The sequence below is a fragment of the Trichomycterus rosablanca genome, chromosome 16 (genome assembly GCF_030014385.1).
Source record: "Trichomycterus rosablanca isolate fTriRos1 chromosome 16, fTriRos1.hap1, whole genome shotgun sequence".
NCBI lineage: Eukaryota > Metazoa > Chordata > Actinopteri > Siluriformes > Trichomycteridae > Trichomycterus > Trichomycterus rosablanca.
The window spans coordinates 16,597,686-16,613,097 of record NC_086003.1 but is presented as its reverse complement, the minus strand read 5'-3'; the positions used below and the strand labels follow the sequence as shown (position 1 = coordinate 16,613,097).

At 38.3% G+C, this 15,412-nt stretch overlaps 1 protein-coding gene across 2 annotated transcripts; it reads left to right on the top strand.

Annotated features, from left to right (window-relative positions):
• Positions 1 to 910: 910 nt before the first annotated feature.
• adrb2b (adrenoceptor beta 2, surface b) lies at positions 911 to 13,063 on the top strand. Of its 2 annotated transcripts, XR_010014996.1 has the most exons (3): positions 911 to 1,186; positions 1,363 to 2,624; positions 12,642 to 13,063. XR_010014996.1 is itself a non-coding variant. In XM_063011394.1 (2 exons), exon 2 carries the CDS (start codon positions 1,366 to 1,368, stop codon positions 2,566 to 2,568), a length of 1,203 nt encoding a protein of 400 aa, XP_062867464.1. In that variant the 5' UTR covers positions 911 to 1,186; positions 1,363 to 1,365; the 3' UTR covers positions 2,569 to 2,724. The 2 variants fall into 2 exon arrangements, 1 of the variants encoding a protein (XP_062867464.1); XM_063011394.1 differs by lacking the exon at positions 12,642 to 13,063 and having other exon boundaries at positions 1,363 to 2,724.
• The last annotated feature ends 2,349 nt before the right edge of the window (positions 13,064 to 15,412 follow it).

Sequence of the window (15,412 nt, the reverse complement as noted above, 5' to 3'; positions counted from 1 at the left end):
CTACTATATTTGGCTACTTTAAGTATTGTTAAGGTTGTATGTGGGAATTTGTGCTTGTTTGGTCAGAAAGAGCATTTGTAAGGTCAGGTACAATGGGATAAATGGTTTGTTTGTTTGTTTATTAGGATTTTAACATCATGTTTTACACTTTGGTTACATTCATGACAGGAACGGTAGTTACTCATTACACAAGGTACATCAATTCACAAGATTATATCAAACACAGTCATGGACAATTTTGTAACTCCAATTCACCTTACTTGGATGTCTTTGGACTGTGGGGAGGAAACCGGAGCTCCCGGAGGAAACCCACACAGACACGGAGAGAACATGCAAACTCTGCACAGAAAGGACCCGGACCTTCTTGCTGTGAGGCAACAGTGCTACCCACTGAGCCACCGTGCCGCCTGGATAAAATGGTATGGCTTGCAATCAGCATTCTAGTTTATTCAAAAAGGTGTCCAGTGTGGTTGAAATTAGGGTATGAGAACCAACAAACTGTGTGTTAATGGACTTTGCTTCGTTCACTGAACCTTAGTCATGCTGGTATTGGAATGGTAATTTCCCAAACTTCTGCTACAAAGTTAAAAATCTATTATATATTATATACAGTAGAATTAATATTACACACATTGTACTGATTCTAGGTATATTATTATTTTTATACAGTTTTTGTTGTTGTTGTTGTTTTTATGTTAAAAATAATTCAGCAGAAACCTGTCAAATAATAAGAATGAACCCAGAAGACTTTTCTTTCTCTTCTTTGTTTACTTTTATACAGAAAAGATCACCACAGTTCATAAGCACAGCTGTCTGGATCTGAACAGGAATCAAAGCCTCTGGTTGGCTGCTTGGGCCATGATGTCACTGGCTGTTATAAGGCTCTAGGTGGTAGTCAAAAGCACATTCAGTTACTGAGCCCTCATGTGCTCAAATGCCGCGAGTGCTCAGAGAGACAGAGGAGCGAGAGAGAGAGAGAGAGAGAAAGCACAAGAACAGCAGGAAAGACAGAAAAAGAAAGCAAGAAGAGGAACTGTCTCTGAGCACCAACTGTTGAGCAAAATGTGAATTAAAAAACACTTTCTGAGGTAACGGTTTGCTGGAATACTAAAGGAATATAATAAAAGTATTTTATGGATCTTTGAAATACATGAGTTGATTGGAGGAGTGGAGAGTGCTTCTTGAGGTGAGTGCATATTTAATATTTATTGGTTTGTGTTTATTCACACAGTTAGAACAAATGCTCCTTAGTTTCCTTAAAAAAAAAATATATATATAATTTGATTATTGTATGTATTGCTTTGAAAGCTAATTTTTGAGGCTTCCACCCTGATTCTGTTCTGGTTATTTTTCATACTGTAGATCATGGAAGTGGACAACATTACATTATCAAACCAGTCAAATGCATCGTCCCTGTCACCCCAAGGTGGTCCCCAGTACAGCGATGTAGAAATCGTAGTCTTTGGCATCCTGATGGGAATTCTGGTCCTGGCTATCGTCTTCGGGAACATTCTGGTCATCACTGCTATTGCACGCTTCCAGCGTTTACAGACGGTCACTAACTGCTTTATCAGCTCTTTGGCTTGCGCTGACCTGATCATGGGACTTCTGGTTGTGCCATTCGGGGCCTGCTACATCCTGTTAAACAAATGGTACTTTGGCAACTTCTTCTGCGAGTTCTGGACAGCCACCGATGTCCTCTGCGTGACAGCAAGCATTGAGACTTTGTGTGTGATCGCTTTAGATCGGTACCTGGCGATCACATGGCCGCTGAGGTACCAATCGGTGCTTACTAAGCGCAAGGCCTGCTGGATAGTACTGGTGGTGTGGGCTGTGGCAGCCCTTATATCCTTCCTGCCGATCCACATGCAGTGGTGGGTGTCATCAGGTCTTGAAGCCAAGCGTTGCCGGCGTGATCCCAACTGCTGCGAGTTTAACACCAACGCACCTTACGCAGTGACCTCATCGATCGTGTCCTTCTACATCCCTCTGGTGATTATGGTTTTCGTCTATGCCCGTGTCTACAAGGAGGCCCGCCGGCAGCTGCAGAAAATCGACCGCATCGAAGGGCGCATACGTTTACATTGTGAAACCTCGCAGGACGGTATCGAAGTGAGGAACCGCAAGACTCGGTTCTGCCTGAAAGACCACAAGGCGCTGAAGACGCTGGGCATCATCATGGGCACCTTCACACTCTGCTGGCTGCCGTTTTTCGTGCTCAACGTGGCATCCAACCTCTGGGAAATGGGAGACATCAAGACACCCTTCAGGATCTTGAATTGGATCGGTTATGCGAACTCAGCCTTTAATCCCCTGATATACTGTCGAAGTCCTGAGTTCAGATATGCCTTTCAGGAGATCCTGTGTCTGAGAAGCTCTCAGTTTTCTTACACACTGAACAAATCCGGATATATCTACGATGGCCACAGCTGGCAAGTACGTGCGAAGGGTTCCAGCTCGAATCTGACATCTTTTCCCAACTGTGGAATGATAGAGCTGGGCACTTGTTCTTCAGCCAGCAGGACCTCAAACACAAATGGGAATTGTAATAAAACATCTGTAATTTAAATATGTATTACACTCAGAAACCTTCTCTTGCGTTTAAATAACTTCAGAAACATCTGGTAAGTGAACACATGAAAATGCGCTGATTCTTGTCACTATTACAATGTTTCTGGCACAAAGGGTTAGACGGTTTTTGGCACATTTTGCTGATTATCTCAATTTAGGTACAAAGCTAAGGACAACTTGAATTTAGGACGGTGGCTATATTATTACAGTGTGGATACTTTTACTTTTAGCTACCTCATGACCCTTTGGCACATGTCTTCACTGTAATAATGTCATTTCATTTGCTCAAGGATGTTATAAAAATTGAGCCACTGATGCCTGGATCGTCTTGTCACAGTGAGAAAATTGATCTTGGATTTTTTTATCCAAATGACCACTATGTCATTAATAACAATGGTAGCTGATCAGAGATCAACACCCTAGTGTTTTTAAAGACAGACTTTTTACATTCCATTACAAGCCGAAGGCGACTTGTATCCCAGCGCCCCTTTTTCTAAAGGCGGAGGAAATCCGAGCCTCTGACAAGGAGCAACAGGTGAAGGTTGCTGCTTGTGATATAACCAGCTGCCCTTACGAAAAGGAAAAAGTGGAAGAGTACTTCAACCTTCCCCTATTAACATTTCCATCAAGTAATCATTTTAGGTTTCATCTTGCTCCTCTTCAGCGATAAACAGGAGCCTAGTATATTAAGCCCATCATATTTTAGTGCAAGAACAGAGAATGCGACATGATTGGCACCCTTCAGTACAACAATACAGTGATTTGTCAGAGAATGTACTTAAAACTGGTCATACACTTTAGGCAACAAGACAATGTAGTGCTTTTGGAAGGACGAGGCATCGCATTCTTCCTTATAAAGCTTACCATTTTTGTTACGTGCTCTGCGTTCAGCACAGTGTTGGTGTGCAATGTTTACAGAGGTTCTTGAGCAAACGATCCAAAAGGGCAGACCTGCTAAACCAGAGACAAAAAAAATCTCTTGATATTGTGCCAGATCTTACTTTAGTATAATATTGTTTGTGTTTACAGCATTGTCAAGGGAGCGTAAGGTAATGTTAGAGCCTAGTTACCAAAACAGGAAGATTGACACTGGTCCTCCTGACAGACCGATTATGTAATCATCATGTGCTGGAATCTCCTTTCATTACCGTGCATATATGCCAGTGCTGTGCTGTTTAACATTACCAGAGCTCCCTTACTGTATCTGGTTATTGGTATGGGTGTGAACAAGCTTGCTGCTACGGAATATGGTTGTACATTCGGTCGTGTGTGTGATTGTATTTTTGAAAGCTGTCATAGTTGTTGTGCAAATGCGTGAACTGCTTACATTGGGTAAAGCGTAAAAAGGTACTGTTTGTTAGTTCTGTAGATAAAGTCGGGGTAGATCAGTGGTTCTCAACAGCTGGGTTGCATCAAAATACGGTCAGGCGTAAAGGCTACATAGAATTTATGGTCAAAAGTATGCAGACACCTTTCCTAGCTATTAAGTTTAGATATTTCAGACATGCCCATTGCTAGTAGGTGTATATAATCAATAATATTGTAACTGTGTGATCCTAACACACCTGCAAGAAAAGAAACAGAACCCATTTGCAGATATTTAATCAAGGTAGAATCCTAAAAACAAGATAAGGGGTGGTCAGATAATTATAAACAAAATAACGAATCAAAGGCAACCCGCAATGGAAACAAAGGATAGAAAAGGGATAGCGCAGAAAATAGAACTGGACAAACAGGAAACTCTCTGCTATGACTGAGAACTCCCCACCCTTTCACTAGCGCCTTCCACTCATAAAGTGGTTTTAACATTGAGGGATCCGTCATCGCGGCTTCAGAGAAATGCATGTATGCCAAAAAAAGAGCTGGTGAAGAGAACTAAGAAGCCATGATATATAGGGAAACGTAAAGCGAATTAACGCTTATGAGATGCAAGAGTCAATCTCTTACATGCAACCGGACCTCATTCCCCACCTGCTGGCCAAACTAGGCAGTGCAGAGGGATACAAGGCACATGTCACTGTCAATGAGAGGTTTACTGATCAACATGCTGCTAGACTATGTATTGGGACACGACTCTGAACGCTTTCAACCCTGTAGCAACAGTTTGTGAGGACCATTCGAACATGGTTTGTCTTGGTTTGAGGTACATCTCAAGTGGCCTGCACAGAGCCCTGACCTCGACCCCACTGAACAACTGTGGGAGGAATTTGGAACCTTAACTCTGAGTCAGACCTTCTTGTCCGACATTAGTGCCTGACCTCACAAATGCTCTTTTTGACATATAGTGTATGTACATTGACCAGCTATTAATGCATAGAAATATAATGCAGGAACAGAAGCCCTAAAATATTGTGATTTTTGAAATAATTTACTTTGTTTCTTGGAAAACTGGCAATTAAAAGCCATTAAAATGATGTACAGCTGAAGTTAAAAGTTTAATTACGCCTGTAAGGGACAAACCAAACCAATGTTTTTATCCTTGACTGAATTATTGGAACACTTCCATGAATGTAGGTACTTTGTACCTGTATAGACTATACATGTTTATATATGTACAAAAAGGCATTAGCTATATAATACTATGAAATAATGACTAACAATGAATTTGGGCCATGTCATAAACCTAACCTAGCACACTACCACATTAATCATTGAGATCACTATTATACACTATATGGACAAAGGTACTGGGACAACTGACCATGACCTTGATGGACATTTGTAGTGTTAATATCATCAACCTTTTTACTGGACTTTATAGTTTGCCTGAGGGAATGTGTACCCGTTAAGTCAATAGAGTCATTAAGGTCAGGCACTAATCCATGTTTAATTCATTCCAAAGTGTTCAGTTGGGTTGAAACCAGGGCTCTGTATAGGTAACTGGAGCTCTTTTGCTCACAACCTGTTTAACCATGTCTTAGTAGACTTTAGATTGTGCTTATGGGAATAATCATGCTGACAGAGAAAGAGGATTCCCCACATTGCTACCACAATAATAAAAGCATATAATTTACCATTTGCTATATAATTTTATACACCTGTTAGCAATATATGTGACAAAAACAAGCACATTCAATTATTAGGAAGGGTGTCTACATACCTTTGGCCACATATTGTGTAATCAATGAAAAAAGAGTTGCAGATATTTTATAGCATACCAGGGTAAATATTTTACCTTAGCTATACAGTATGTAGGTAATAGATAGCCATCTATGAATATACTAGATCACGATGTACTTGTGATTTCCTGCCATCTTATAATAGCAGACTGGTTTACACTAGAAATGTTTTAAATAAACCACAACATCCACCACATTTGTCAAATTAGCACTACTAAACATGTCGCCCATATTCTAATCTTAGGTAATACCCAGTGTATGAGTTCTGATATGTTAGCAGCTTGCACACAATTATGTATTTATTTATTCTTTTATTTATTGGATACTAGCCAAGCATTTCAGAATATGTCATATTTATTATGATTCGACATACATAGTGTTAGCTAGGGTAATTAATTGGCCGAAAGGTCACCCATCCATCCGAGGCCACACAATTTTAGTAGCTCAAGTTGACCTGACTTAACATCTTTGGACTTGGGGGTGGAAACCGGAGCACCTTCAGGTAACCCTCACAGACCACTGGGAAAATATTTAAACTCCACACAGAAAAGGAATCAAACCCAGGACCTTCTACCCACTGCGCCACTGTGTGGCCCCTGTACTGCGAAAGCTAGGTGTCTAAAAAGACCACTTTCAATTAAATAAACAAATAACATTTACACGACTGTTAGGGATTTCAACAAGCTATGGCATGACAGGAAGCTTACCTGCTGATCCTGCTCTCCAGGTGGCATTCCTGCCCCCTGTCAATCATTCACTACCAGTCAATCTAAACAAGCTTGATAGGTGTAAGTGTAATTGTAATTAGCACCCAGCTAACAGATTCAATTTCTTTTAATAATTATTTTAATATTGGATGTGAGCTCATGTTTCCAGTCAAGTAATGTAGACTTAGCAGCTGCATTTAGCTGTGTCTGAGGGAGTAAAAGCCAGATGGACATTTACCTTCCTGACATTACAACAGTGACTTCTACTATCTGGTCACAACGCCAGCACAAGCAATAGAAGAATATAGAGATAATAGTGCTATCGTTCATACATGTTAAAGTTGTCTATAAGAATCCGCTGCTGGTTGGTATAAAAAAAGCTGCATCTTATAATAATAGTGATAATGACAATAATAAAAATAATAATAATGTCTTGTAATTTTATCCATCACTGGAATTCTGATCAATTTAAAATTACATAAAAATTGTAATCAATTCAAAACTATATGATAATAATAACAATAATAATAATGATCATCATCAAACATTACTGGAATTTTGATCAATTTAAAACTATAAGATAATAATAATAATTAATCAATTACAGGAATTTTGATCAATTTAAAACTATATTATAATAATAATAATCAATTACTGGAATTTTGATCAATTTAAAACTATATGATAATAATAATAATAATAATAATAATAATCAATTACTGGAATTTTGATCAATTTAAAACTGTATGATGATAATAATAATAATAATAATAATAATCATCAATTACTGGAATTTTGATCAATTTTAAACTATATGATAATAATAATAATAATAATAATCATCAATTACTGGAATTTTTATCAATTCAAAACTATATGATGATAATAATAATCATTATCAATTACTGGATTTTTTATAAATTCAAAACTATATGATAACAACAACAACAACAACAATAATAATAATAATAATAATAATAATAATAATAACAATCATCAATTACTGGAATTTTGATCAATTCAAAACTATATAATAATAATAATAATAATAATAATAATAATAATAATCATAATCATAATAATCATAATCATAATAATCAATTACTGGAATTATGACCAATTCAAAACTAATAATAATAATAATATAATATATTAATAATAATAATAATATCATTAATCAGTGAAAATTTTGGTAGATTAAAAACTAGAAATTCCAGTGACTTTACCCACACTTAATATCAACAAAAAAAATTTCATATCTTTAATATATTCAAAGTCAGACCACATTCAAAGTCATAAAATGTTGATTTATGTAAATTAGAGGATATCTTTACAAATATACATTTCAATCTTCTCATTTCAAACACAGGCATGAGAGAGTGATTGTGTAAACATGCATTGCTCTGCAGTTGATGGGCACTCTGTCCGGGCACTCTGTTTCTGGGTGATTTCGGCTGCTCTATTGTGACCCTGACTAGAATAAAGTAATTTGTAAATAAAAACAAATAAATAAATTATTGTAATATGATAACTATTTAATAATGGTTAAATGTGGCACAGCTGGTAGTGTGGGTGTTGCACTGCAGCTGGGACCTGGGTTTGATCCTTACCCATCAATGTCTGCAGGACGTTCTGTATGTTTCTTCTTTTGTCTCTGTGTGCTTTGCTTTTCTCCAGACTTCCAAAATAATGCAGATAACAGATCCATGTATTTATTGTCTGTTTTACCACCGCTTTATCCTGTTCAGGGTTGTGGGGGGGTACAGTTTACTGGCGAAAGATGGACAAACAAACACACAAACTCACACCTAGGGCTATTTCAGTATCTCCAATTAACGTGACTGCATGTCTTTGGACTGTGGGAGTGCTCCACCTGGGAATCAAACCCAGAATGTTCTTGCTGTCAGGTGACAGTGCTACCCACCAAGCCACCATGCCGTGCATAGATAATAGACTGGCAACTGTAAATTGTTTCTAGGTCTTAGTAAATGAAGGTCTGTAATAAATTGGAGCCTTGTACACAGTGTTTCCTAAATGAACATAATATAATAATTATATTAATAAAAGGTAAATATTAAAAAATATATAAGTATTATATATATAAATATTTGGATGTCACTTCTGTGTTTTATTGCTAAAAAGTTGAGAACCACTGATTATAGATAGATTATAGATAATGGTAGGGCCTACACTAACCGGCCACTTTATTAGGTTCACCCACCTTGTGCGTACGTTCAATGACTATTTATGTTGTATACCTACTGTGTTGTTTCACTTTGTAGGTATAAAATGTAGTGTAGCATTTACTCTGTACAATTTTCATGGTAGTGTGTAATGTACTCGTACTGGTAGATCAGATGCAGGAGTGTTGTTGGGCTTTCTAACACCGTAGTTTCAGTAAGCTTAAAGAGGATGAACAAACATTGTGCATTGTCTCTTTAACTCGACACTCATAACTTGTGCTAACAGGCTATGTGTGCCTAATAAGGAGGCCAGTAAGTGTAAACAGTAATTAAAAGCTGCTGTACCTGATTCTAAAATACCAGAGAAACGCACACAGTTGTCACTATTATGTTCTGGAAGTGCCATTGCTGTTCTATTTTAAGAATAGTCCACCACCCAAATAATCTGGTCAGTCTAAGGTCCCTTTGCACTGGTGGATAAAAATGTGCATCTATGGTGGGTTTAGCTTGTACAATGGTAAAAGAATGTACGTACAAGGTAGGTATACCATATAAAATCGTCCATTAGTGTACGCAATTGCCCCTATCGTTAAAAAGCATTAAAAAATCTGTTTGTAGATGTCATTGTACAATGAAAACACACCCCAGAGAATGTATTCATTCATTTTTTGTCATTCCACCTAAAAATGCTTTTATTCATGAATCTAAACTTATTACTTATAGTGCATTTAGCACTAAATGCTTCATGACTGTGTTTTGTCTATTTATTTTTCTATGTTGAGCCATCTGCCAACTGTGAAATGTGAAGAATTAAAACGTGTACATTTGTAAAGCCAATGTTGAAATGTGTTTGTTACATCTATAACTCTCCTCCATCTAGTGGCGACTCTTCGAGTAAACTAAATGTTGATGTTAGTAAGCTTCCAAACGCAGACAGAACAAAGCATTAAGCCTGCCTGACTAAGGCACACCCAGACTTCTAGAATGCTTAATAAAGACACTACTGTATATGGACAAAATATTGGGGACACCTGACCATGAGCTTGTTGGACATTCAGTTCCAAAACCATTGTTTTTTCTACTGAATTACAGTGGAACCTCGATTTATCGGACTAAAACGGGGGGAGCACTGGTCTGTAAAATGCGATTTTCCGAAACAGCGAATTTTTTTTTTTTTTTTTTTTTTTTTTTAAAACAGTAAAATGAACAACATAAATAGATATACACCGACCAAGCATAACATTATGACCACTTACAGTGAATAACACTTAGTGAATAACACTGATTATCTCTTCATCACGACACCTGTTAGTGGGTGGGATATATTAGGCAGTAAATGAGCATTTGATCCTCAAAGCTGATGTGTTAGAAGCAGGAAAAATGGGCGACAAGGACCAAACTGTGATGGCTAGACGACTGGGTCAGAGCATCTCCAAAACTGCAGCTCTTGTGGGGTGTTCCCGGTCTGCAGTGGTCAGTATCTATCAAAAGTGGTCCAAGGACGGAACAATGGTAAACCGACTACAGGGTCATGGGCGGCCAAGGCTCATTGATGCACGTGGGGAGAGAAGGCTGGCCCGTGTGGTCCGGTCCAACAGACGAGCTACTGTAGCTCAAATTGCTGAAGAAGTTAATGCTGGTTCTGATAGAAAGGTGTCATAATACACAGCGCATCACAGCTGCAGGGCTGTTTTGGCAGCAAAAGGAGGACCAACACGATATTAGGAAGGTGGTCATAATATTATGTCTGATCAGTGTATCAATATGTAATGTAAAAGCCGTAAATACATATTAAAATTGGTGTACTTTACTAATAGGGGAGAAATTTTATTTACCTCATGTGGTGGAGTAGATGTGTTTTGCCGTGATCGTATAGTGAGTATCTATTATTCTATTAGTCTGAAGCACTGCTGGTGGCTACTGGAGCAGTGCTGGTGCATAACTAAGCATAAAACACAGAGGAAATGGCGAGAACAAAGCGAGGCTCCAAACTAACCAAAGCCTCTCACTTATGTAAACAGAGAGACGTGCGCCTGCTAGTGGACAATTACTGCACTACTGGTCTTGGTACACTTGCACTTGCACATTAAACAATTGCACCGGACATTTGATTCTCCACATTTTGTCAGGTAAACTGTTAAATGGTGGTCCATTAAATCAAGGTTCCGCTGTATTTCTTTTCTAGCTCTAACATCCACTCTTCATCCTCATCCACTCTTCAGGGAAGCCTTTCTATTTTTTTTAGAGTATGTTTGTAGGAATTTGTGCCCATTCAGTCAATAGAATCAGTGAGGTCAGGCACTGGTGATGGAAAATTTGCAGTCCAAGTTTAATTCATCCAAAATTGAACCCAAGGACCTGTGCAGGCAACTGGAGCTCCTTTGCACACAACTAGTCAAATCCTGTCTTTATAAATCTTACTTTTGTGGTCAGCAATTCATTTGGTGTGACATTTGGATCATAATCCTGCTGAAAGATCGAAAAGTTGCTTTGCAGATGTGTTCAGATTTGCTGGGAAAAAATTTTTCAGATTTCAAACTTCCTGGTATTTTATGAAGTCTAGAATATCATAGCATTACTGCCAGGGTTTAAGAGGAAACAAGCCATGAAATATCACATATCCTGCACTATGGTAAATTCTTTTTGTGTAACCATTGCAGCAATAGACATCTACAAGGTGGACCAACTAGGTAGGAGTGTCTAATAGAGTGGACAGTGAGTGGACATGGTATTTAAAAACTCCAGCTGAGCTGCTGTGTCTAATCCACTCATACCAGCACAACACACACTAACACACCATCACCATATCAGTGTAATACCTGCTCTGTGGGGGTTCTGACCATTGAAGAACAGGGTGAAAGCAGGCTAAAAAGGTATGTAGAGAAATAGATGGACTACAGTCAGTAATTGTAGAACTACAAAGTGCTCCTATATGGTAAGTGGAGCTGATAAAATGGACTGTGAGAGTAGAAACAAGGAGGTGGTTTTAATGTTATGGCTGATCAGTGTAGGCTTTCAGTAGTATGTGGCATGTTAATGGCCACCCATAGTCAGGAAATGAGGGGGTGTTAACAACACATCCTAATTATTGCCTTAACAGCGGATATGAACATGTGTTTAGTTAGTGTAAGTATGTCTTTATAAGCACTGCATGCTTCAAGAAAGTCAGAAGTTTCGCTAATCTTCCGCATTTTAATGAATGACTAAAGCAACTCGGTATCTGTACCAGTTTATATTTATATCCTTGTAAAACAGGAAGTTGTGGCTAGCTGAAGCTTTCAAGTTAGGCTAAAATGTTCATATAATTATAAATACATGCTTCATTCACATTTTAAGATACATGATAAGGTGTTTATTTTATTTTACTAGATTTACTTAAATGAACAGATACTGTACATTATATATTCTCAGTGCCAGATAAAGTTTATTAACCAGAAGGTACATTTTACATTACACACTAAATAGACACAAGTTCCCACAGACATGCTTGACAATTTTGTAGAAAGCCTTCCCAGTAGAGTGGAAGCTGTTCTACCTACAAGGAGTCCAACAAAAAAGTACTTCTGCACTTCTGTGATGACTAATTTGACTTAAAACCAGCTACTGTGCCACCAGTATGCCCAAAACATTTTTAGCAAATGTGAGAAAATCTTTCTACTAGCAGTAAAAGCTAGCAGTGGCTTTCACCTTGCAATTTTACCCAAAATTATATTTATGTCAAGTTCCTTTTGAATAATGAATACACGAAAGCTAACCTTCTTAGAGCTGAACAAGACCTGTAGATTCTTGGGTATGTTTGTTACTTTCTGGATGAGTCACTGATGTGCTCAGGAAGGTGATTTTGATAGGGAGAGGGATTTTTATCCATTTGGAGATAAGAGCTTTGCTGTGGTTTGCTGAGGCGTCAGAGTTGTTAACATTTCCAGGCTGAGAAACACTATGGACAAAAGTATTGGGACACCACTTCTTTCAGTCACAGGTGTAATAAATTAATTATATAAAGGAAATTACATGCTTCATCTTTGCAGCAACAGTTTACAGAAGGTTCTTTCCTGTTCCAGCATGACTGTGGACAAAGCAAGCTCTACAAAGACATGAAGAAAAAGCTTGGTTTAAAGAAACTCCAGTGGTCTACTTAGAGCCCTGACATCAGCCCCACTGAAGAGCTTTGGAATTAAATGGAACATCAACTGGGGCTTTCTTGACCGACATCAGTGCCCAGCTTGTGGAGTGGAATTTGGGTGCCACTCGTGCATTGTCTTTACTATTCATGAAGACAAATTCAGGGTGGTAAAGTGACTGGTAGACTGATTATCTTCTTACAATAAAATTACAGTGGTACCTTGAAACTCAACGTCAGCTGGTTCTGGGAGTGGCGTCGAGTTTCAAAGGCATTGAGTTTTAAAGGCGTTGAGTTTTAAGGTATTTTTTCCATAAGGATGTATGGGAAACCTGTTAATGTGTTCCTGTTAATAAAATACAATATAACCTGCACTTTACCTTTACATTGTTTCCTTATGATTCTTAATCGTGGAGATGCTTGATCTAGGAATATCGTCTTCCTTAGCTTGTTCAGTAAAGGCGCATTCACATGAGAAGTGGCAAAATCGTTTTTGTGCTGGCTGTTCAGTTATTTCCTATGGAGCACAAAGCTTAACGTGACTTATTGTACTAAACAAGCAAGGAACTTCATTAGTGGAGAGAACTTATGAGCAGTAATAATTAAGAGGGGTTTCTGTTCCTGTGTTGTTCTTTTATTACATTAAGTCAAATTAAGTTTTTTTTTAACAATAAGCATTTTACACTCTCTCTGAAAAGCTGATTCTTACAATTTCTCAGCACCCCGAGCTTTAAGACAAGCTTAAAAGTGAAACAGGAGAGATACATGTGGAGCTTTCAGAGTGAATTCCACACAAATGCAGATCTGTCTCATATTCGCACTTTGATGACGTTTTACCACACCACTCAAGCCAAGCGCTAAACAAAACGGCAGTACAAATTTCTTGACGAAGTGCATTGAGTTTTAAAAATTTTGAGTTTAGGGGAAATGAAGTTACAAGGTACAACTGCAATTGAAACCTGAAGTCGTGTTTCTGTTGGTACAGATGGTAAGTTCATGTTTCACTTCCTTTGGGCATAACCACATTGTCTGACTAGGCCTGTATATGTCATGCAATGTGTGGAAGTAGTCACACAATGGCATATGTTTTACCAGTGTAATCAGACAAGCTGTCATTTTAGTACATTTTTGTTTGTTTATGTTCTTCAATAGCGTTCATACCTGTACAGGCAAGTTGTAGTAGACATACACTTATGTAGATTTATTTAGATTGTTGTGGGAAAGTATTTGCAGATAATGAACTGGCGTCTAGGAAGGTGAACTCATCTCAAGAGTTTGCCACTTTTATCAAATATGTATGAGATTAATTGTATTTTGTCACATGGTACATCATTATGCTGGGAGTAGCTGTTATACGATCAAACATTGTAGTAATTAAATGGTAAACACAGTCTGCAACAAATCCAGGCTGTGGCATTCAAACATTCAATTAGTATTAGGGGATTATCGACCAGCTTATCTATTTGCTCTACTCTGTTTACCCATTCTGCTACAGGTACTCTATCTCTTTTACATACAGAGGGGGAATAAGCTGTGTCTGCTGTGTCTTTTTTAAGCTATGTCTGCTAATCCTATCACCTTGTATAGGTTTGTTTGTTTGTTTGTTTGTTTATTAGGATTTTAACGTCATGTTTTTACACTTTAGTTACATTCATGACAGGAACGGTAGTTACTCATTACACAAGGTTAATCAGTTCACAAGTTTATATCGAACACAGTCATGGACAATTTAGTATCTCCAATTCACCTCACTTGCATGTTTTTGGACTGTGGGAGGAAACCGGAGCCCCCGGAGGAAACCCACGCAGACATTGGGGAGAACATGCAAACTCCACACAGTAAGGACCTGGCCCGCCCACCTGGATATGAAACCCAGGACCTTCTTGCTGTGAGGCGACAGTGCTACCCACTTGTATAGGTAAGAGAGCTCTGCAGTGACTCCTTGCTGCTGGCCATCTCATTTTGTTCAAGTTGTCTACGAATAGCGATTTCATTCATATGTACCAGGGTTCTTCAAAAAGTTTCTGCACTTTTTTAAAGAATTTAAAAAAACAAATGACATCACTTTTCTACATATTCACCTTCTGATGCATTTTTCCCAGCGTCGTACCAACTTTTTAATGCCACCAGCAAAAAATGTTTTTAGTTGAGCTTGTAGCCACTGATGCACTGCTGCTTTCACATCATCATCACATGAAAATCTTCTTCCCCTTATAGCTTCTTTGAGCTTCCAGAAAGGTGTAAATCAGATGGCGCTAAATCCGGACTATAAGCTCTCTCTCAGTCTCTCAGACATGACCAATTACTACTCCTCCCGCCCTTAACGTTTTGTACATTGCACAACAATGGAAACCAATGCAGCTGAAGTGTTAAATCAGAAAAAAATGTGGGGTGTGTCCATTTTTACAACTACAGACTCCCTTTACATTTATTGGCACATCTGATAAAAAAAAGGTTTAGAGGATTTAATTAATTAGTTACAAGAAATTTACATTTTGTAGAATTTGAAATAAAAATCACACAATCCACAATTTTTGGCACCCCTGCATTTAATGCGTTGATTAATGTGTGTCTCTCCGTACACAAAGCTGATCCGCATATGAACTCGCCTCATGCAGGTAAAAACAGATGCAGTCGGCTACTGCACACGTGTCGGGGGTGTGTGTTAGGTTTGGCTCTCCTCAATCAGGGTGGAGATCAACATCAGTAGAG

What these genes read in the sequence shown, in the direction of transcription:
- adrb2b (XM_063011394.1), top strand. Translation starts at nt 1,366, where the DNA reads ATGGAAGTGGACAACATTACATTATCAAACCAGTCAAATGCATCGTCC.